The sequence below is a fragment of the Oncorhynchus tshawytscha genome, linkage group LG10 (genome assembly GCF_018296145.1).
Source record: "Oncorhynchus tshawytscha isolate Ot180627B linkage group LG10, Otsh_v2.0, whole genome shotgun sequence".
NCBI classification, from domain to species: domain Eukaryota; kingdom Metazoa; phylum Chordata; class Actinopteri; order Salmoniformes; family Salmonidae; genus Oncorhynchus; species Oncorhynchus tshawytscha.
In genome coordinates, this window is record NC_056438.1 from 8,306,890 (window position 1) to 8,331,711 (window position 24,822).

At 43.1% G+C, this 24,822-nt stretch overlaps 1 protein-coding gene across 7 annotated transcripts in view; it reads left to right on the forward strand.

The window, feature by feature from the left end:
• LOC112259691 (gastrula zinc finger protein XlCGF57.1) overlaps positions 1-24,822 on the forward strand; it is a 1,127,091-nt gene that overhangs the window by 974,879 nt on the left and 127,390 nt on the right. The window contains exons 2-3 of one of the 7 annotated variants that reach the window (XM_042329361.1): positions 7,751-8,200; positions 14,845-17,652. The exons of 4 other annotated variants lie outside the window; for them this stretch is intronic. In XM_042329361.1, coding sequence (XP_042185295.1) covers positions 7,751-8,200; positions 14,845-16,622 — 2,228 coding nt within the window. In that variant the 3' untranslated portion in view covers positions 16,623-17,652. Of the gene's footprint in view, positions 1-601; positions 1,082-7,750; positions 8,201-14,844; positions 17,653-24,822 lie in introns of those variants that run through there. 2 more of the 7 variants (XM_042329376.1, XM_042329382.1) reach the window with 2 other exon arrangements.

Consider the following 24,822-nt stretch of genomic DNA (forward strand, 5'->3'; position numbering starts at 1 on the left):
TCACGTCCTCCTAAAGCTCCTCCCACCAACCACCAGTGACTGAGGGGTATCATTAAGCAATAAGGCACAAGGAGGTGTAGTATATGGCCAATATACCACAGCTAAGGGATGTTCTTAGGCACGACTCATCGCGTGTGATATTGGCCATATACCACAAACCCCTGAGGTATCTTATTGCTATCAGAAACTGGTTACCAATATAATTACGGGAGTAAAAATAAATGTTTTGTCATACCGGTGGTATATGGTCTGATATACCACGGCTGTTAGCCAATCAGCATTCAGGGCTCGAACCACCCAGTTTGTAATTCAAAGTGGGTTCAATAACTTTGATAAACTACCAAAAATAATGACTGATAATCAGGTGGATTGAGACAGCTAAAGTTTGATATGGGTTGTTGATTTAGTCAAATTGACCAAGCCCATTTCAAGTTTATATGTCATTTTTAGGCTAGTTTGCTAGCTAACTCAGGGACATGCTTTGTAGTATACACCTCTGGTCAGTAGGCTGGCTGCCTTGCACAATAATAAACCTCCATCCATCTGGCGACGCTGTTGTATGTTTCCGGGTTCCAAAAGAACCAAGGAGTATTCTAAAATCCCTCGACTAGAACACGGAAGTAGGATTGGAGGTGAACAGAGATCTGTATGTAATGATGAGATGCTCATGTCATTCAAGCCTGACAATAGAAGTCGTTGTCCCAAAAGTAGGAATGCAGGCGACAAGATTAGGTCCGAAAAAAATCCATTGAAACGTATCAGGATTATTTTGGACAGATTTTTGGCGAGTGTAACCTCTAACCTCTCTGAGGTTACTTTGTTTTGATTTTGAACGTTATTGTTGTGGAGTAAAGAAAGACCTAGTTAGCTACTGACTGAACTAAATAGGCTACCCAACTCCCAGTCGTCTGAAATATGCCTAAACTACAGTTTTTGCGTGTGTTTTTAAATGAGCGTTTAACTACGGCTGCTGTGGAGATTTTCGGTGCAGTTGAGAAAACGGTAGGAGAGTACCAGGAGGAGAATGATCAGCTACGGAGACTGCTGGGGATCACACCGGATATACAACTATGTAAAATAGGTTAGTATGTAGATCTACTGATAGTTAGATATAGTTCTACTCAATTAGCAAACTGCTTAGGTAAATAGAGATCACAGTTTCAACCAAATGTTTTTAATGAGATGTTCTACCTACCTAACTACTGTATATATTGGTCTACAGGCCTAAAGCAATCAAGCGTTTATCTGCGAATGTGTAATTTACTAGATTAAATAAACCATTAAGTCCATTAACAATTATTACGTAGGCCTATGATTATATAGTTGTCTGCATATTTGATTACTTATCTAAAGCCTTCAAATCTAATTGTATTTGTCACATGCTTCGTAAAAAGGCATAAACTAACAGTGAAATGCTTACTTATGGCCCTCCAACAATGCAGAGAGAAAAATAATAAAGATAACACAGGTGTAAGAAAACACAAACATCTCTGAGCCCAGAGTGGGGCGCTGCCCTCGCACTCAGTAGCACCACCTTGTTAAAAAAATCCTGCGGAGAACCCTGACAATGAGTAACGATACTGTTGTATACACGGGGTACCAGTATAGTTGTATACACGGGGTACCAGTATAGCTGTATACACAGGGTACCAGTATAGCTGTATACACAGGGTACCAGTATAGCTATATACACGGGGTACCAGTATAGCTATATACACAGGGTACCAGTATAGCTATATACACAGGGTACCAGTATAGCTGTATACACAGGGTACCAGTATAGCTATATACACGGGGTACCAGTATAGCTATATACACAGGGTACCAGTATAGCTATATACACAGGGTACCAGTATAGCTGTATAGACAGGGTACCAGTATAGCTATATATACACAGGGTACCAGTATAGCTGTATAGACAGGGTACCAGTATAGCTATATATACACAGGGTACCAGTATGGCTGTATACACAGGGTACCAGTATGGCTGTATACACAGGGTACCAGTATGGCTATATACACAGGGTACCAGTATAGCTGTGTACATAGGGTACCAGTATAGCTGTATACACGGGGTACCAGTATGGCTATATTTATTTATTTATTTTTATTTCACCTTTATTTAACCAGGTAGGCAAGTTGAGAACAAGTTCTCATTTACAATTGCGACCTGACCAAGATAAAGCAAGCAGTTCGACAGATACAACGACACAGAGTTACACATGGAGTAAAACAAACATACAGTCAATAATACAGTATAAACAAGTCTATATATGATGTGAGCAAATGAGGTGAGATAAGGGAGGTAAAGGCAAAACAAAAGGCCATGGTGGCGAAGTAAATACAATATAGCTAGTAAAACACTGGAATGGTAGATTTGCAATGGAAGAATGTGCAAAGTAGAAATAAAAATAATGGGGTGCAAAGGAGCAAAATAAATAAATAAAATAAATACAGTCGGGAAAGAGGTAGTTGTTTGGGCTAAATTATAGGTGGGCTATGTACAGGTGCAGTAATCTGTGAGCTGCTCTGACAGTTGGTGCTTAAAGCTAGTGAGGGAGATAAGTGTTTCCAGTTTCAGAGATTTTTGTAGTTCGTTCCAGTCATTGGCAGCAGAGAACTGGAAGGAGAGGCGGCCAAAGAAAGAATTGGTTTTGGGGGTGACTAGAGAGATATACCTGCTGGAGCGTGTGCTACAGGTGGGAGATGCTATGGTGACCAGCGAGCTGAGATAAGGGGGGACTTTACCTAGCAGGGTCTTGTAGATGACATGGAGCCAGTGGGTTTGGCGACGAGTATAAAGCGAGGATGGTCAGTTTTACAAGGGTATGTTTGGCAGCATGAGTGAATGATGCTTTGTTGCGAAATAGGAAACAAATTCTAGATTTAACTTTGGATTGGAGATGTTTGATGTGGGTCTGGAAGGAGAGTTTACAGTCTAACCAGACACCTAGGTATTTGTAGTTGTCCAAGTATTCTAAGTCAGAGCCGTCCAGAGTAGTGATGTTGGACAGGCGGGCAGGTGCAGGCAGCGATCGGTTGAAGAGCATGCATTTAGTTTTACTTGTATTTAAGAGCAATTGGAGGCCACGGAAGGAGAGTTGTATGGCATTGAAGCTTGCCTGAAGGGTTGTTAACACAGTGTCCAAAGAAGGGCCAGAAGTATACAGAATGGTGTCGTCTGCGTAGAGGTGGATCAGAGACTCACCAGCAGCAAGAGCGACATCATTGATATATACAGAGAAGAGAGTCGGTCCAAGAATTGAACCCTGTGGCACCCCCATAGAGACTGCCAGAGGTCCGGACAGCAGACCCTCCGATTTGACACACTGAACTCTATCAGAGAAGTAGTTGGTGAACCAGGCGAGGCAATCATTTGAGAAACCAAGGCTGACGAGTCTGCCGATGAGGATGTGGTGATTGACAGAGTCGAAAGCCAGATCAATGAATACGGCTGCACAGTAATGTTTCTTATCGATGGCGGTTAAGATATCGTTTAGGACCTTGAGCGTGGCTGAGGTGCACCCATGACCAGCTCTGAAACCAGATTGCATAGCAGAGAAGGTATGGTGAGATTCGAAATGGTCGGTAATCTGTTTGTTGACTTGGCTTTCGAGGACCTTAGAAAGGCAGGGTAGGATAGATATAGGTCTGTAGCAGTTTGGGTCAAGAGTGTCCCCCCCTTTGAAGAGGGGGATGACCGCAGCTGCTTTCCAATCTTTGGGAATCTCAGACGACACGAAAGAGAGGTTGAACAGGCTAGTAATAGGGGTGGCAACAATTTCGGCAGATAATTTTAGAAAGAAAGGGTCCAGATTGTCTAGCCCGGCTGATTTGTAGGGGTCCAGATTTTGCAGCTCTTTCAGAACATCAGCTGACTGGATTTGGGAGAAGGAGAAATGGGGAAGGCTTGGGTGAGTTGCTGTGGGGGGTGCAGTGCTGTTGACCGGGGTAGGAGTAGCCAGGTGGGAAGCTTGGCCAGCCGTGGAAAAATGCTTATTGAAATTCTCAATTATGGTGGATTTATCAGTGGTGACAGTGTTTCCTATCTTGTGGGCAGCTGGGAGGAGGTGTTCTTATTCTCCATGGACTTTACAGTGTCCCAGAACTTTTTTGAGTTAGTGTTGCAGGAAGCAAATTTCTGCTTGAAAAAGCTAGCCTTGGCTCTTCTAACTGCCTGTGTATAATGGTTTCTAGCTTCCCTGAACAGCTGCATATCACTGGGGCTTTTCGATGCTAATGCAGAACGCCATAGGATGTTTTTGTGTTGGTTAAGGGCAGTCAGGTCTGGGGAGAACCAAGGGCTATATCTGTTCCTGGTTCTAAATTTCTTGAATGGGGCATGCTTATTTAAGATGGTTAGGAAGGCATTTAAAAAAATACCCAGGCATCCTCTACTGACGGGATGAGATCAATATCCTTCCAGGATACCCTGGCCAGGTCGATTAGAAAGGCCTGCTCACTGAAGTGTTTCGGGGAGCGTTTGACCGCTGACCCATTACGGATGCAGGCAATGAGGCAGTGATCACTGAGATCTTGGTTGAAGACAGCAGAGGTGTATTTAGAGGGCAAGTTTGGTAAGGATGATATGGGGGTGCCCGTGTTTAAGGCTTTGGGGAGGTACCTGGTAGGTTCATTGATCATTTGTGTGAGATTGAGGGCATCAAGCTTAAATTGTAGGATGGCTGGGGTGTTAAGCATGTTCCAGTTTAGGTCGCCTAGCAGCACGAGCTCTGAAGGTAGATGGGGGGCAATCAGTTCACATATGGTGTCCAGAGCACAGCTGGGGGCCAGAGGGTGGTCTATAGCAGGCGGCAACGGTGAGAGACTTGTTTTTAGAGAGGTGGATTTTTAAAAGTAGAAGTTCAAATAGTTTGGGTACAGACCTGGATAGTAGGACAAAACTCTGCAGGCTATCTTTGCAGTAGATTGCAACACCGCCCCCTTTGGCAGTTCTATCTTGTCTGAAAATGTTGTAGTTTGGGATGAAAATTTCTGAATTTTTGGTGGTCTTCCTAAGCCAGGATTCAGACACAGCTAGAACATCCGGGTTGGCAGAGTGTGCTAAAGCAGTGAATAGAACAAACTTAGGGAGGAGGCTTCTAATGTTAACATGCATGAAACCAAGGCTATTACGGTTACAGAAGTCATCAAAAGAGAGCGCCTGGGGAATAGGAGTGGAGCTAGGCACTGCAGGGCCTGGATTCACCTCTACATCGCCAGAGGAACATAGGAGGAGTGGGTTAAGGGTACGGCTAAAGGCAATAAGAATTGGTCGTCTGGAACAGAGAGTAAAAGGAGGTTTCTGGGGGCGATAAAATAGCTTCAAGGTATAATGTACAGACAAAGGTATGGTAGGATGTGAATACAGTGGAGGTAAACCTAGGTATTGAGTGATGAAGATAGAGATATTGTCTCTAGAAACATCATTGAAACCAGGAGATGTCATTGCATGTGTGGGAGGTGGAACTAATAGGTTGGATAAGGTATAGTGAGCAGGACTAGAGGCTCTACAGTGAAATAAGCCAATAAACACCAACCAGAACAGCAATGGACAAGGCATATTGACATTAAGGAGAGGCATGCTTAGTCGAGTGATCAAAAGGGTCCAGTGAGTAGAGAGGTTGGTTGGGGTCACGGCGATTTAGACAGCTAGCCGGGCCATCGGTAGCAAGCTAGCATAGGATGGAGGTCTGTTATTAGCCACCTCGTTTGTTTCCGTCGGTAGGATTAGTGGTGTTCCGTGTGGTCGAGGGGATGAATCCAAATCACACAAAAAAATTACAAAAAATAAAAATAGATATAGTTGTAGAAGAAGAAAAAATAAAATACCAATAAATAAATTGTCCGATAGGTCTATTCAGATAGCAGCCGATAAGACAGTTAACGATTAGCGGACCGCAGATGGCCGTTCAGGTAACGTCGCGACGGAGGAGCCAGCCGGATAACTCCTTCGGGTAGATAACGTCGGCAGTCCAGTTGTGAAGGCCCGGTGGGGCACCGCGTTGGCAGTAAAACGGGTCCGGATAGGTGATTGTAGCCCAGGAGTGATTGATGGAACTCCTCAGCTGGCTAGCTCCGGAATAATTTATGTTTGCTCCGGAATCGACGAAAGCCGATAGTCACACGGATAGCAGCTAGCTAGCTGCGAGATCCAGGTATGAATGTCCAGAGTTAGCGGTTGAAATCCAGGGACATGGAGAGAAAAATAGGTCCGGTATGTTCCGGTCCGAGCCGCGCTGTACAAAACTGGCGATAGATTTTCGAGTTAAAGGATAGCTGATGACCACAAACCGTGGTTAGCTGAATACTAACGATTAGCCAGTAAAGAAGCTAACCAGCTTCTGATTAGCTTCTGGATTAGCTTCTGATGAGTTTATGGATTAGCTTCTGGCTAGCTTCTGGTTAGCTTCTATGGAGGATTACAGATTTGAGATAAATAATACCTTTTTTTTGTTTTATAAATATAAGTTGGTGAGGCGGGTTGCAGGAGAGTGTTTTGAAGATGAGTTTATGGAAGAAAAAAAAGAAAAAAAAATATATATATTAAAAGATATGCGAAAAAAGTTGTAAATATATATATACGGGACACGACAAGACGAGGACAAAAGACGTCTGAACTGCTATGCCATCTTGGAACAATCGATCAATACACATGATGCTGTATCCAGAACTATGGAAAACATGCGGTACCAGTATAGCTCTATACACAGGGTACCAGTATAGCTGTATACACAGGGTACCAGTATGGCTCTATACACAGGGTACCAGTATGGCTCTATACACAGGGTACCAGTATAGCTATATACACAGGGTACCAGTATAGCTGTATACACCGGGTACCAGTATAGCTGTATACACAGGGTACCAGTATGGCTCTATACACAGGGTACCAGTATAGCTGTATACACAGGGTACCAGTATGGCTCTATACACAGGGTACCAGTATAGCTATATACACAGGGTACCAGTATAGCTGTATACACAGGGTACCAGTATAGCTGTATACACAGGGTACCAGTATGGCTCTATACACAGGGTACCAGTATAGCTATATACACAGGGTACCAGTATAGCTATATACACAGGGTACCAGTATGGCTGTATACACAGGGTACCAGTATGGCTCTATACACAGGGTACCAGTATAGCTATATACACAGGGTACCAGTATAGCTATATACACAGGGTACCAGTATAGCTGTATACACAGGGTACCAGTATGGCTCTATACACAGGGTACCAGTATAGCTGTATATACACAGGGTACCAGTATGGCTATATACACAGGGTACCAGTATAGCTGTATAGACAGGGTACCAGTATAGCTGTATATACACAGGGTACCAGTATAGCTATATATACACAGGGTACCAGTATAGCTATATATACACAGGGTACCAGTATGGCTCTATACACAGGGTACCAGTATAGCTATATATACACAGGGTACCAGTATAGCTATATATACAGTGGGGCAAAAAAGTATTTAGTCAGCCACCAATTGTGCAAGTTCTCCAACTTAAAAAGATGAGAGGCCTGTAAATGTCATCATAGGTACACTTCAACTATGATAGAGAAAATGAGGGAAAAAAATCCAGAAAATCACATTGTAGGATTTTTTATGAATTTATTTGCAAATTATGGTAGAATAGGTTTGTATGTATATCTTCTGATAGCTAGCTATAGTTCTACTCAGGCATGTCTGTAACCTCTAGGTAACCTCTGCTCCTCCTTTCCTTCCCTCCAGACTCCCTGCAGGTCTCTGTTTCTGAAGAGGAGGTTCCCCCTGAGCAGCAGCACTGTGAGCAGGAGTGGAGCCCCAGTCTGGGACAGAAGGACCCAGAGACCAAACAGATTAAAGAGGAACAGGAGGAGGTCAGGACCAGTCAGGAGGAAGAGCAGCTTCAAGGGCTCGTTGATACCAAAGACTCCATATTCACTCCTTCCTGTGTGAAAAGTGAATGTGATCAGAAGGACCCATGTCAAGAAGCCGTACTAGCTGAACACCCAACTCTCAGTCCACTGAAAACATCTAAACTACAGTTGTTGAGTGTGTTTTTAAATGAATGTTTAACAGCATCTGCTGCTGTGGAGATTTTTGGTGCGATTGAGAAAACTGTAGCAGAGTACCAGGAGGAGAATTATCTGCTACGGAGACTGCTGCGGAGGACACCAGAGATACAACTATGTAGAATAGGTTTGTACATAGATCTACTGATAATTAGCAATAGTTATAGTAAATTAATAAACTGTTTAGGCTTTCAGTGGTCACCATTTCAACATTTTGTAGAAGTGGTTTTAGCCCCAACGTGGCAGTGCTTTCCCTTTGCTTGGACAGCAGCTCCACACATTTATGTTTCCATTCTGACTCCAGTGCCACATTGGTGATGTGATTAATTTCTAAACACCCACTTCTCCTTATATGGTTCCTTTCGAAACGCCCACTTCGCCTTATATGGTTCCTTTCGAAACGCCCACTTCGCCTTATATGGTTCCTTTCGAAACGCCCACTTCGCCTTACATGGTTCCTTTCAAAAACGCCCACTTCTCCTTATATGGTTCCTTTCGAAAACGCCCACTTTGCCTTATATGGTTCCTTTCGAAACGCCCACTTCTCCTTATATGGTTCCTTTCGAAACGCCCACTTCGCCTTATATGGTTCCTTTCGAAACAATCCTTTTGATTAGCTGAGGATGATGATGATTTGGTCACGTGTGATGCGCTCTGTCTATACTGAACAAAAATATCAATGCAACAGTTTCAAAGGTTTTACTGAGTTAAAATGTATTTTCAGGGAAATTAGTCAATTGAATCAAATTCATCAGGCCCTAATCTATGGATTTGACTGAGTTACAGTTCATATGAGGAAACCAGTCAATTGAATCAAATTCATCAGGCCCTAATCTATGGATTTCACAAGACTGGGAATAGACATATACATCTGTTGATCACAGATTCCTTTAATAAAAGGTAGAGGCGTGGATCAGAAAACCAGTCAGTATCTGGTGTGACCACCATGTACCTCATGCAGCGCGACACGTCTCCTTCACATAGAGTTGATCCTTGAGACATGGGGTCGTGTATTATCATGCTGAAACATGAGGTGATGGCGGTGGATGAATGGCACAACAATGGGCCTCAGGATCTCGTCATGGTATTTCTGTGCATTCAAATTGCCATCGATAAAATACAATTGTGTTCGTTGTCCGTTGCTAATGCCTGCCTGCCTGCCTGCCCATACCATAACCCCACCATTGGGCACTCTGTTCACAATGTTGACATCAGCAAACCGCTCTCCCAACAACACCATACACGTGGTCTGCGGTTGTGAGGCCGGTAGGACGTACTGTCAAATTCTCTAAAATGATGTGGCTTATGGCAGAGAAATAAACATTTAATTCTCTGGCAACAGCTCTGGTGGATATTCCTGCAGTCAGCATGCCATTTGCACGCTCCCTCAACTTGAGACATCTGTGGCATTGGGTTCGTGTGACAAAACTGCACATTTTATAGTGGCCTTTTATTGTCCCCAACACAAGGTGCACCTGTGTAATGATTGTGCTATTTAATCAGCATCTTGATATATAGCACACCTGTCGGATGGATGGATTATCTTGGCAAAGGAGAAATGCTCACTAACAGGGATGGAAACACATTTGTGAAAACATTTTGAGAGAAATAAGCTTTTTGTGCATATGGACAATTTCTGGGATCTTTTGTTTCAGCTCATGAAACATGGGACCAACACTTTACATGTTGTGTTTATATTTTTGTTCAGTTTAGAAACAATTGATCCTTGATTGCTATACCAATTTTGGAAACCTTGAACACTAACCTTAATTATCATCCAAAATGACTTTACAAATACAGAATGTACACTTGCTGTTTTACCACAGTTTTCCACAGAGATTTTTGTTTAACTTCGAGCCAAAATGTTGTGTTCCCTTCCGAGTTTCCACAAGAAGTGTCTTACAATTCAGAAAGTATTCAGAGCTTTTTACACATTTAGTTACATTATTCTAAAACGGATTAAATAGTTGTTTTTACTCATCAATCTACACACAATACCCCATAATGACATCACAATACCCCATAATGACATCACAATACCCCATAATGACATCACAATACCCCATAATGACAAAGCAAAAAAAAACATTTTTTTAGGAGTTTTGGTTCATTTATAAAAAATGTAAAAATGATATCACATTTACATACGTATTCAGACCCTTTACTCAGTACTTTGTGGAAGCACCTTTGACAGCGATTACAGCCTTGAGTCTTCTTGGGTATGATGCTACAAGCTTGGCACACCTGTATTTTGGGAGTTTCCCCCATTCTTTGCTGCAGATCATCTTTAGCTCTGTCAGGTTGGATGTGGAGTGTCACTGCACAGCTATTTTCAGGTCTCTCCAGAGATGTTCGATCAGGTTCAAGTCCGGGCTCTAGCTGGGCCACTCAAGGACATTCAGAGCCATTCCCGAAGCCACTCCTGTCTTGACTGTGTGCTTAGGGTCGTTGTCCTGTTGGAAGGTGAACCTTCGCCCCAGTCTGAGGTCCTGAGTGCTCTGCAGCAGGTTTTCATCACGGATCTCTGTACTTTGCTCCGTTCATCTTTCCCTCGATCAAGTCTCCTTGTCCATGCTGCTGAAAAACATCCCCACAGCATGATGCTGCCACCACCATGCTTCACCGTAGGGATGGTGCCAGGTTTCCTCCAGGCGTGACCCTTGGCATTCAGGCCATAGAGATCAATCTTGGTTTTATCAGACCAGGTAATCTTGTTTCTCATGGTTTGAGAGTCCTTTAGGTGCCTTTTGGAAAACTCCAAGCAGGCTGTCATGTGCCTTTTACTGAGGAGTGGCTTCCGTCTGGCCACTCGTCCATAAAAGCCTGATTGGTGGAGTGCTGCAGAGATGGGCACCCGAGTGGCGTAGTGGTCTAAGACACTGCATCATAGTGCAAGAGGTGTTACTGCAGTACCTGGTTCAAATCCAGGCTGAATCACATTCGGCCGTGGTTGGGAGTCCCATAGGGCGGCGCACAATTGGCACAGCGTCATCCGGGTTTGGCCGGTGTAGGCCGTCATTGTAAATAAGAATTTGTTCTTATCTGACTTGCCTAGTTAAATCAAGATTTTAAAAAACGGTTGTCCTTCCGGAAGGTTCTCCCATCTCCACAGAGGAGCTCTGGAGCTTGTCAGAGCGATCATCGGGTTCTTGGTCACCTCCTTGACAAAGGCACCCAGGTCGGGGCGAGGGGATGGACGTAAAAAAGTCTATACTGTTACATTGATGCTGTTGACCCGGATCACTGGTTGCTGTGGAAAGAGGAGGAGCTCAAAAGGGGGGTGAGTGTAGCCGATGTGAAATGGCTAGCTAGTTAGCGGTGGTTAACCCTTCTCCCCAGATTGTTCAGTTTGGCTGGGCGGCCAGACTCTAGGAAGAGTCTTAGTGGTTCCCAACTTCTTCAATTTAAGAATGATTGAGGCCACTATGTTCTTGGGGACCTTCAATGCTGCAGACATTTTTTAATACCCTTCCCCAGATCCGTACCTCGACACAATCCTGTCTCTGCGCTCTACGGAAAATTCCTTCGACCTCATGGCTTGGTTTTTGCTCTGACATGCATTGTCAACTGTGGGACCTTATATAGACAGGTGTGTGTCGTTCCAAATCATGTCCAAGCAATTGACTTTACCACAGGAGAACTCCAATCAAGTTGTAGAAACATCTCAATTATGATATATGGAAACAGGATGCACCTGAGCTCAATTTTGAGTCTCATAGCAAAGGGTGAATTCTTATGTAAATGAAGTATTTATTTATTTTGAATACATTTGCTAAAAATATCTAAAAACCTATTTTCTCTTTGTCATTATGGGGTATTGTGTGTAGCTTGATGAGGGAAAAATAAAAATTAGAATAAGGCTGTAACGTAACAATGTGGATAAAGGGAAGGGGTCTGAATACTTTCCTAATGCTCTGTAGTTCAGGGAAACGCAAAACACCTCTTATATGTATACAATTATTTTGCGGTGATATGAAAGGAAAGTTTTGAAGGTTTCCAAAACCGTTGTTGTCAAAAATGGCCAGTTCTAGTCAGCTGATTCTATCCATTCCTTCTGGTTAGTTCCAGTCAGCTGATTCTATCCATTCCTTCTGGTTAGTTCCAGTCAGCTGATTCTATCCATTCCTTCTGGTTAGTTCCAGTCAGCTGATTCTATCCATTCCTTCTGGTTAGTTCCAGTCAGCTGATTCTATCCATTCCTTCTGGTTAGTTCCAGTCAGCTGATTCTATCCATTCCTTCTGGTTAGTTCCAGTCAGCTGATTCTATCCATTCCTTCTGGTTAGTTCCAGTCAGCTGATTCTATCCATTCCTTCTGGTTAGTTCCAGTCAGCTGATTCTATCCATTCCTTCTGGTTAGTTCCAGTCAGCTGATTCTATCCATTCCTTCTGGTTAGTTCCAGTCAGCTGATTCTATCCATTCCTTCTGGTTAGTTCCAGTCAGCTGATTCTATCCATTCCTTCTGGTTAGTTCCAGTCAGCTGATTCTATTCATTCCTTCTGGTTAGTTCCAGTCAGCTGATTCTATCCATTCCTTCTGGTTAGTTCCAGTCAGCTGATTCTATCCATTCCTTCTGGTTAGTTCAGTCAGCTGATTCTATTCATTCCTTCTGGTTAGTTCCAGTCAGCTGATTCTATTCATTCCTTCTGGTTAGTTCTAGTCAGCTGATTCTATCCATTCCTTCTGGTTAGTTCCAGTCAGCTGATTCTATCCATTCCTTCTGGTTAGTTCCAGTCAGCTGATTCTATCCATTCCTTCTGGTTAGTTCCAGTCAGCTGATTCTATTCATTCCTTCTGGTTAGTTCTAGTCAGCTGATTCTATCCATTCCTTCTGGTTAGTTCCAGTCAGCTGATTCTATTCATTCCTTCTGGTTAGTTCCAGTCAGCTGATTCTATCCATTCCTTCTGGTTAGTTCCAGTCAGCTGATTCTATCCATTCCTTCTGGTTAGTTCCAGTCAGCTGATTCTATCCATTCCTTCTGGTTAGTTCCAGTCAGCTGATTCTATTCATTCCTTCTGGTTAGTTCCAGTCAGCTGATTCTATCCATTCCTTCTGGTTAGTTCCAGTCAGCTGATTCTATCCATTCCTTCTGGTTAGTTCCAGTCAGCTGATTCTATTCATTCCTTCTGGTTAGTTCCAGTCAGCTGATTCTATCCATCCATTCCTTCTGGTTAGTTCCAGTCAGCTGATTCTATCCATTCCTTCTGGTTAGTTCCAGTCAGCTGATTCTATCCATTCCTTCTGGTTAGTTCCAGTCAGCTGATTCTATTCCATTCCTTCTGGTTAGTTCCAGTCAGCTGATTCTATCCATTCCTTCTGGTTAGTTTGATTCTATCCATTCCTTCCAGTTCAGCTGATTCTATCCATTCCTTCTGGTTAGTTCCAGTCAGCTGATTCTATCCATTCCTTCTGGTTAGTTCCAGTCAGCTGATTCTATCCATTCCTTCTGGTTAGTTCCAGTCAGCTGATTCTATTCATTCCTTCTGGTTAGTTCCAGTCAGCTGATTCTATCCATTCCTTCTGGTTAGTTCCAGTCAGCTGATTCTATCCATTCCTTCTGGTTAGTTCCAGTCAGCTGATTCTATTCATTCCTTCTGGTTAGTTCCAGTCAGCTGATTCTATTCATTCCTTCTGGTTAGTTCCAGTCAGCTGATTCTATTCATTCCTTCTGGTTAGTTCTAGTCAGGCAGCTTAGTTTCCCATTCAGGGGACCCCCCCCCACTTTCCCTTAGTTCTTACAGGTCAAGGTCAGCAGCGTCACAAAAATCTGAGGATGTGAGGATGCCTGTTGGGCGTGGTCCGGAGACGGACTAGGCACCCCGTCCAGAAGTTGGAGAATTTTGCACTTTTCAAACACCTGAAACCCATTTTTACCTGCAATCTAGAGCCATAATTATTATGCTTAATTCTATGTTTTTTAAAAAACAAGTTCATTTTTCTGCATAGAACTGTCTTGTATCCTCCTGACTGGTCTTCTTTTTTTTTCATTTTAAGAAACTAAATATGCTTCTCTGCTAAAAATATGTGTAAAAGATTTAAATTAATCTGAGTCTTATTTCGTACATTTGTATTTGCTTGCTTTTCTAAACTCTACTAACCTTGTCAGCAGGCATGCCAGCTAAGATAGTTAAGATAGTTAAGACAAGCTAGCTACTCCAACTTGATTGATAGCCTGAAATGGCTTCTGGGTAGCCAGTTATGAGGTTGGGAGACTAGCTCAAACCAACTTCAGAAAATTGCTAGGTGTCTAGAAGTATCGTGTAGTATTACAGAGAAACACCAACAACAACAAAACCTTCAAAAAAATAAATACAATTTTATCCATACAGGACCAGTCAAAAGTTTGGACACACCTACTCATTCAAGGCTTTTTCTTTATTTTTACTATTTTCTACATTGTAGAATAATAGTGATGACATCAAAACTATGAAATAACACATGGAATCATGTAATAACCAAAAAGTATATTTGAGATTCTTCAAAGTAGCCACCCTTTGCCTTGATGAGAGCTTTGCACACTCTTGACATTCTCTCAACCAGCTTCACCTGGAATGCTTTTCCAACAGTCTCTTGGCATGTTAACCCACCACCTATATGGCTTGTGTGAAGGAAAGCAAATACCTAGCTAGCTATCTGCACTCAGGCTGTATAGATCATAGAGATCCATGCTAAGGAAGAACATTGAAATTGAATGTCATAGAGATCTATAATTCATGAGTGATTCCAAATTATGTTATAAATAACCTCTGCCCCTCCTCTCCTTCCCTCCAGACTCCCTGCAGCTCTCTGTCTCTGAAGAGGAGGTTCCCCCTGAGCAGCAGCACTGTGAGCAGGAGTGGAGCCCCAGTCTGGGACAGAAGGACCCAGAGACCAAACAGATTAAAGAGGAACAGGAGGAAGTCAGGACCAGTCAGGAGGAAGAGCAGCTTCAAGTGCTCTTTGTTACCAAAGACTCCATATTCACTACTTCCTGTGTTAAAAGTGAATGTGATCAGGAGGACCCACTTCAGTCCTTGACTCTTCCCCAAACCCAGACTGTGGAGAACAGAGAGAGTGACTCTAAACCAGTGAATCTCACACCTTTTGTAACTGTGACCCACATTAAGGGTCTCAACATTCCCTGTGACCCTCCAGATAATCAAAACAATGCCTCCAGACACAGTTCAGCTGTAAGCAGCTACACAGTAGGACTTGACAGCAGACCACCATTGGATCCCAGTCCACCATTGGATCCCAGTCCACCATTGGATCCCAGTCCACCATTGGATCCCAGTCCACCATTGGATCCCAGTCCACCATTGGATGCCAGCCCACTATTGGAGAAACACTGTTCCAAACCCAGCACCACGTCTAGAAAAACTTACCACTGCCGTGACTGTGGAGAAACATTTGCTCTGAAAGTTGACCTGCAGAGACATGTGACTCTCACCAAGAAGAGACTCAGTGAATGCAGCTTCGGCAATAAACACTACAACTCCACCTGTAAACTGAAGGCCCATGTCCAACTCTGTCACAGTGGGAAACCCTGTATCTGTCCAGTTTGTGGCAAGACCTTCAAATACAAAGGAGGTCTCCCCAGGCACATGAGGATTCACAAAGGAGAGAAACCATTTAGCTGTGGTGACTGTGGGAAAAGCTTCAATCAGAAGGGGAACCTAACTGAACATGTATTGATTCACACAGGAGAGAAACCTTTTAGCTGTGGTGACTGCGGGAAAAGCTTTGGGCTCAAGCGGTACCTAACCATGCATAAACTGACTCACACAGGAGAGAAACCGTTTAGCTGTGGAGACTGCGGGAAAAGCTTTAATCGCAAGGCTGTCTTAACTATGCATATACGTACTCACACAGGAGAGAAACCATTTATCTGTGGTGACTGTGGGAAAAGCTTCCGGCATAAGGGCTGCCTTAAGATACATATACTGACTCACACAGCAGAGAAACGATTTAGCTGTGGAGACTGTGGGAAAAGCTTCAATAAGAGGGGGAACCTAAAAGTGCATATACGGACTCACACAGGAGAGAAATCTTTTAGCTGTGGAGACTGTGGGAAAAGCTTCAATACTAGGGGGAACCTAACCAGACATATACGGACTCACACCAGAGATAATTCCTTTCGCTGTGGTGACTGTGGGGAAAGCTTCAATGAGAAGGGGCACCTAAATGAACATATACAAACTCACACAGGAGAGAAACGATTTATCTGTGGTGACTGTGGGAAAAGCTTTAAGCATAAGGGGTGCCTTAAAATACATATATTGTCTCACACAGGAGAGGAACCGTATAGGTGTGGTGACTGTGGCGAAAGCTTCAATGAGAAGGGGCACCTAAATGAACATATACAGACTCACACAGGAGAGAAACCTTATAGCTGTGGTGACTGTGGGGAAAGCTTCAATCAGAAGGTGGACCTAAAGAGGAATATACGGATTCACACAAGAGAGAAATCACATGGCTGCTCAGTCTGTGGTAAAAGATTCACTCAGAAGTCTCATCTGCTGAGGCATGTAGATAAAATCCACAAAGGAAGAAAACAGGACAGAAACTGAAAGAGGAAAGAACATTAGGACAAAGAGATTGTCTGTCAGGTTAGTGAATAAAAAGGCAGGATGTGGACAAATCTCTTAGGAAGTAACAGTGATATGGCCCTCATCAAATATGCAGACGACATGGCTCTGGTTGCTTGCCTGGAGGTCAAGGCCATCTCCAGCTACTCCCAGTTCATTGACTGCCTCTTGACGTGGTTTGACAATAGCTTCCTTGACCTTAACATCACAAAGACCAAAAAACTGTGCCTTGGAGGAAAGAACGCTGGGAAATGGAAGCCCTTCTCTTGAGCCTGTCAGCATGTAAGGACGTGGAGCAAGTCACACATTTTAAATACTTGGGGACAATTTTCGACCACAAACTTAGCTTCTAGTAAAACACTGACCTCATCTACAAAAAGGCAAGGCCGTTTCTTTCCCTACTTAAGATAGTATGACGTTTTAATGCAAGCAAACTCACACGGATCGTGGTACACAAATACCAGATTGAGTGTTCTCAATTACAGTTCTGGTACCTCTCAGTGATGTTTAATTGTTTTTATTTTATTTACTTTTCTGCTCTTTTGTACACCAGTATCTCTACTTGCACATCATCATCTGCTCATGTATCTGCTCAATTGTAACTATTCTCTCCTATGGCCTATTTGTTGCCTACCTCCTCATGCCTTTTGCACACACTGTATATAGACTTTCTTTTTTCTACTGTGTCATTGACTTGACTTTTTTCAAACAATCATCTTTATTTAATATCGATTAATTATTGCAATAATGAAGCTGGTCGACCCCACACTCTGGAGTGTGTTGCCGAGAGCTTAACTTAACTATTTATTGTGTTTCATTCTGACATGTAAATATTTAATGTGTTTTATTCTGACATTTCATTCTGACATGTAAATATTTCATGTGTTTTATTCTGACATTTCATTCTGACATGTAAATATTTAATGTGTCTCATTCTGACATATACAGTGGGGAGAACAAGTATTTGATACACTGCCGATTTTGCAGGTTTTCCTACTTACAAAGCATGTAGAGGCCTGTAATATTTATCATAGGTACAGTTCAACTGTGAGAGATGCTTCACGGTTGGGATGGTATTCTTGGGGTTGTACTAATCCTTCTTCTTCCTCCAAACACGGCGAGTGGAGTTTAGTCCAAAAAGCTCTATTTTTGTCTCATCAGACCACATGACCTTCTCCCATTCCTCCTCTGGATCATCCAGATGGTCATTGGCAAACTTCAGACGGGCCTGGACATGAGCTGACTTGAGCAGGGGGACCTTGCGTGTGTTGCAGGATTTTAATCCATGACGGCGTAGTGTGTTACTAATGGTTTTCTTTGAGACTGTGGTCCCAGCTCTCTTCAGGTCATTCACCAGGTCCTGCCGTGTAGTTCTGGGCTGATCCCTCATCTTCCTCATGATCATTGATGCCCCACGAGGTGAGATCTTGCATGGAGCCCCAGACCGGGGGTGATTGACCGTCATCTTGAACTTCTTCCATTTTCTAATAATTGTGCCAACAGTTGTTGCCTTCTCACCAAGCTGCTTGCCTATTGTCCTGTAGCCCATCCCAGCCTTGTGCAGGTCTACAATTTTATCCCTGATGTCCTTACACAGCTCTCTGGTCTTGGCCATTGTGGAGAGGTTGGAGTCTGTTTGATTGAGTGTGTGGACAGGTGTCTTTTATACAGGTAACGAGTTCAAATAGGTGCAGTTAATACAGGTAATGAGTGGAGAACAGGAGGGCTTCTTAAAGAAAAACAGGTCTGTGAGAGCCGGAATTCTTACTGGTTGGTAGGTGATCAAATACTTATGTCATGCAATAAAATGCTAATGAATTACTTAAAAATCATACAAAGTGATTTTCTGGATTTTTGTTTTAGATTCCGCCTCTCACAGTTGAAGTGTACCTATGATGAAAATGACAGACCTCTACATGCTTTGTAAGTAGGAAAACCTGAAAAATCGGCAGTGTATCAAATACTTGTTCTCCCCACTGTAAATGTTTGTTTCATTCTGACATGTAAATGTGTCATGTTTTTATTTTATTGACTTTTCTGCTCTTTTGTACACCAGTATCTCTACTTGCACATCATCATCTGCTCATTTATCACTCCAGTGTTAATCTGCTCAATTGTAATCATTCGCTCCTATGGCCTATTTATTCCCTACCTCCTCATGCCTTTTGCACACACTGTATATAGACTTTATTTTTTCTACTGTGTCATTGATTTGTTTATTGGCTTGTTACTGGCTTGTTTATTGTTTATTCCATGTGTAACTCTGTGTTGTCTGTGTCACACTGCTTTGCTTTATCTTGGCCAGGTCGCAGTTGCAAATGAGAACTTGATCTCAACTCGCCTACCTGGTTAAATAAAGGTGAAATAAAATTTTAAAAATGGGTTTCATTCCGACATTTCATTCTGTCATGTAAATATTTGTGTTTCATTCTGACATGTAAATATTTCATGTGTTTCATTCTGACATTTCATTCTGACGTAAATATTTCATGTGTTTCATTCTGACATGTAAATATTTCATGTGTTTCATTCTGACGTAAATATTTCATGTGTTTCATTCTGACATTTCATTCTGACATGTAAATGTTTATTTCATGTGTTTCATTCAGACGTAAATATTTATTGTGTTGCATTCTGACATGTAAATATTTAATGTGTTTCATTCAGACGTAAATATTTATTGTGTTGCATTCTGACATGTAAATATTTAATGTGTTTCATTCTGACATTGCATTCTGACATGTAAATATTTAATGTGTTTCATTCTGACATTTCAGTCTGACTGGTAGATGTTTGATGTGTTTCATTCTGACATTTCAGTCTGACAGGTAAATGTTTGACGTGTTTGTTTTATCCCTATTTTTTTATCCTTTTATTGTAACTCTGACCGTCAATGACACATTTTCATTCTGTTTAAACGTACTAGACAATAAAGTTTGTCTTATCTGCTTATCTTAAAGCTATCTTAGTCTCTGGATAATTCATTCTGTTTAAACGTACTAGACAATAAAGTTTGTCTTATCTACTTATCTTAAAGCTATCTTAGTCTCTGGATCATTCATGCTGTGGGTTACAGGAAAATAGATGTGTGATCGATTTACTTGTAAATCAAATTTGACACCAAGTAATTGTACACAAGGTCCAAAGGAAATTCGACTTTGGCTTTTATCCCAACCCCCCTGAAAGAGACACATACGTAGAGGATGGAGCAGGGGGCTGCCATACTACAGCACATGTGGAGAAATTGCTGTAAGGGGGTAAGTGCCTTGCTCAAGGGCCCAATGGCAGGTTTGGCATCTAGGATTTGATACTAGCAACTGCTTACTTCCTGACAGATTTTTCCAATCAGATCCAGGATTGGAACTGGCAAACCTCCGCTTGTGGTCTTGTCTCTCTTAACCGCTAGACTACGGTCTTGTCTCTCTTAACCACTAGACTATGGTCTTGCCTCTCTTAACCACTAGACTACGGTCTTGCCTCTCTTAACCACTAGACTACGGTCTTGCCTCTCTTAACCACTAGACTACGGTCTTGCCTCTCTTAACCACTAGACTACGGTCTTGCCTCTCTTAACCACTAGACTACGGTCTTGCCTCTCTTAACCATTAGACTACGGTCTTGTCTCTCTTAACCACTAGACTACGGTCTTGCCTCTCTTAACCACTAGACTGCGGTCTTGCCTCTCTTAACCACTAGACTACGGTCTTGGCTCTCTTAACCACTAGACTGCGGTCTTGCCTCTCTTAACCACTAGACTACGGTCTTGCCTCTCTTAACCACTAGACTACGGTCTTGTCTCTCTTAACCACTAGACTACGGTCTTGCCTCTCTTAACCACTAGACTACGGTCTTGTCTCTCTTAACCACTAGACTACGGTCTTGCCTCTCTTAACCACTAGACTACGGTCTTGTCTCTCTTAACCACTAGACTACGGTCTTGTCTCTCTTAACCACTAGACTGCGGTCTTGCCTCTCTTAACCACTAGACTGCGGTCTTGTCTCTCTTAACCACTAGACTACGGTCTTGTCTCTCTTAACCACTAGACTGCGGTCTTGCCTCTCTTAACCACTAGACTACGGTCTTGCCTCTCTTAACCACTAGACTGCGGTCTTGTCTCTCTTAACCACTAGACTACGGTCTTGCCTCTCTTAACCACTAGACTACGGTCTTGCCTCTCTTAACCACTAGACTACGGTCTTGTCTCTCTTAACCACTAGACTGCGGTCTTGTCTCTCTTAACCACTAGACTGCGGTCTTGTCTCTCTTAACCACTAGACTGCGGTCTTGCCTCTCTTAACCACTAGACTGCGGTCTTGCCTCTGTTAACCACTAGACTACGGTCTTGCCTCTCTTAACCACTAGACTACGGTCTTGCCTCTGTTAACCACTAGACTACTGTCTTGCCTCTCTTAACCACTAGACTACGGTCTTGCCTCTCTTAACCACTAGACTACGGTCTTGCCTCTCTTAACCACTAGACTACGGTCTTGTCTCTCTTAACCACTAGACTGCGGTCTTGCCTCTCTTAACCACTAGACTGCGGTCTTGTCTCTCTTAACCACTAGACTACGGTATTGTCTCTCTTAACCACTAGACTACGGTCTTGCCTCTCTTAACCACTAGACTACGGTCTTGCCTCTCTTAACCACTAGACTACGGTCTTGTCTCTCTTAACCACTAGACTACGGTCTTGTCTCTCTTAACCACTAGACTACGGTCTTGCCTCTCTTAACCACTAGACTACGGTCTTGCCTCTCTTAACCACTAGACTACGGTCTTGCCTCTCTTAACCACTAGACTACGGTCTTGCCTCTCTTAACCACTAGACTACGGTCTTGCCTCTCTTAACCACTAGACTACGGTCTTGCCTCTCTTAATCACTAGACTACGGTCTTGCCTCTCTTAACCACTAGACTACGGTCTTGTCTCTCTTAACCACTAGACTACGGTCTTGCCTCTCTTAACCACTAGACTACGGTCTTGCCTCTCTTAACCACTAGACTACGGTCTTGCCTCTCTTAACCACTAGACTACGGTCTTGCCTCTCTTAACCACTAGACTACTGTCTTGCCTCTCTTAACCACTAGACTACTGTCTTGCTACGGTCTTGTCTCTCTTAACCACTAGACTACGGTCTTGCCTCTCTTAACCACTAGACTACGGTCTTGCCTCTCTTAACCACTAGACTACGGTCTTGCCTCTCTTAACCACTAGACTACGGTCTTGCCTCTCTTAACCACTAGACTATGGTCTTGCCTCTCTTAACCACTAGACTACGGTCTTGCCTCTCTTAACCACTAGACTACGGTCTTGTCTCTCTTAACCACTAGACTACGGTCTTGCCTCTCTTAACCACTAGACTACGGTCTTGCCTCTCTTAACCACTAGACTACGGTCTTGCCTCTCTTAACCACTAGACTACGGTCTTGCCTCTCTTAACCACTAGACTACGGTCTTGCCTCTCTTAACCACTAGACTACGGTCTTGCCTCTCTTAACCACTAGACTACGGTCTTGCCTCTCTTAACCACTAGACTGCGGTCTTGCCTCTCTTAACCACTAGACTACGGTCTTGCCTCTCTTAACCACTAGACTACGGTCTTGCCTCTCTTAACCACTAGACTACGGTCTTGCCTCTCTTAACCACTAGACTACGGTCTTGCCTCTCTTAACCACTAGACTACGGTCTTGCCTCTCTTAACCACTAGACTACGGTCTTGCCTCTCTTAACCACTAGACTACGGTCTTGCCTCTCTTAACCACTAGACTACGGTCTTGCCTCTCTTAACCACTAGACTACGGTCTTGCCTCTCTTAACCACTAGACTACTGTCTTGCCTCTCTTAACCACTAGACTACGGTCTTGCCTCTCTTAACCACTAGACTACGGTCTTGCCTCTCTTAACCACTAGACTACGGTCTTGCCTCTCTTAATCACTAGACTACGGTCTTGCCTCTCTTAACCACTAGACTACGGTCTTGCCTCTCTTAACCACTAGACTACGGTCTTGTCTCTCTTAACCACTAGACTACGGTCTTGCCTCTCTTAACCACTAGACTACGGTCTTGCCTCTCTTAACCACTAGACTACGGTCTTGCCTCTCTTAACCACTAGACTGCGGTCTTGTCTCAACCACTAGACTGCGGTCTTGTCTCTCTTAACCACTAGACTGCGGTCTTGTCTCTCTTAACCACTAGACTGCGGTCTTGTCTCTCTTAACCACTAGACTGCGGTCTTGCCTCTCTTAACCACTAGACTGCGGTCTTGCCTCTGTTAACCACTAGACTACGGTCTTGCCTCTCTTAACCACTAGACTACGGTCTTGCCTCTCTTAACCACTAGACTACGGTCTTGCCTCTCTTAACCACTAGACTACGGTCTTGCCTCTCTTAACCACTAGACTACGGTCTTGCCTCTCTTAACCACTAGACTACGGTCTTGCCTCTCTTAACCACTAGACTACTGTCTTGCCTCTCTTAACCACTAGACTACTGTCTTGCCTCTCTTAACCACTAGACTACGGTCTTGCCTCTCTTAACCACTAGACTACGGTCTTGCCTCTCTTAACCACTAGACTACGGTCTTGCCTCTCTTAACCACTAGACTACGGTCTTGCCTCTCTTAACCACTAGACTACGGTCTTGCCTCTCTTAACCACTAGACTACGGTCTTGCCTCTCTTAACCACTAGACTACGGTCTTGCCTCTCTTAACCACTAGACTACGGTCTTGCCTCTCTTAACCACTAGACTGCGGTCTTGTCTCTCTTAACCACTAGACTGCGGTCTTGCCTCTCTTAACCACTAGACTGCGGTCTTGCCTCTCTTAACCACTAGACTACGGTCTTGCCTCTCTTAACCACTAGACTACGGTCTTGCCTCTCTTAACCACTAGACTGCGGTCTTGTCTCTCTTAACCACTAGACTACGGTCTTGTCTCTCTTAACCACTAGACTGCGGTCTTGCCTCTCTTAACCACTAGACTACGGTCTTGCCTCTCTTAACCACTAGACTACGGTCTTGCCTCTCTTAACCACTAGACTATGGTCTTGCCTCTCTTAACCACTAGACTACGGTCTTGCCTCTCTTAACCACTAGACTACCTAAACCTGTTGGAGGAAAGTATTGGAGGAAACTCACAGGTCCTGTTCGAAGTCTCTTGATGTTTTCACGTCACTAGAAACAGGATTATCTGGTCATATGTTTTGGTAATTTCTCTCAGGGTGATGAGAGAATTGTGTTATTTATACATTGAACATGAATACTTTCCAGAAAATAGCTCCGTCCATCTGTCCAAGACTATTTCTCATCCATCTTCATCTAATGCTGCTCATTCATGATAGTGTTTGAATGTTTTTGGGAAGTAATGATTTACAGTCAACTTCTGATAAGTGAACTACAGTGTTTTTCTAGTCCCAATTCAATAACATTCTTTGTAAAAAATCTGATAACCGCATTTTCTAATTTAGTGCACGCTGTCACGTCAGTCCCAAGACAGTTATCAGGAGTCACCTGTGTTACAATGTATTTTCCTTTATTGGGCTCCCGAGTGGCGCAGCGGTCTATGGCACTGCATCTCTGTGCTTGAGGCGTCACTACAGACACCCTGATTTGAATCCATGCTGTATCTCCACCGGCCGTGATTGGGAGTCACATAGGGTGACGCACAATTGGCCCAGCGTCATCTAGTTTTGGCCGTCATTGTAAATAAGAAATTTGTTCTTAACTGACTTGCCTAGTTAAATAAAGGTTAAATAAATTAAAAATGACAAAAAATGAATTCAGTTCATGCCAGAAATGATTCTCCTAGATCCCCCTATTACCTGCTGTAATTGTTTCCCCTCATGTACTTATCTATTCCATTATAACTGGTCTGGACCTTGTAGTAAAACCCCTGATTATATAAATATATTGATACATAATAAAAATAGATATACTTTCCAGAAAACATCTTGAATTTGTCCAATAGTTTTTTTTTTAAATGTCATGTTCACCTAATGCTGCTCATTCATCATGTTGATTTAATATGGTATGGAATAATGATAAACTGTTGACTCCTGAGGATGAATTGATTCTCCAAGATCATCCTTCACTGTTTGTCTATGTAGTTTTCGTTTCCCTTTGCTACTGGTCTGTAGGCTGCCTTGCACAGAAAACCTCCATCCAGCTGGTGGCGCTGTTGTG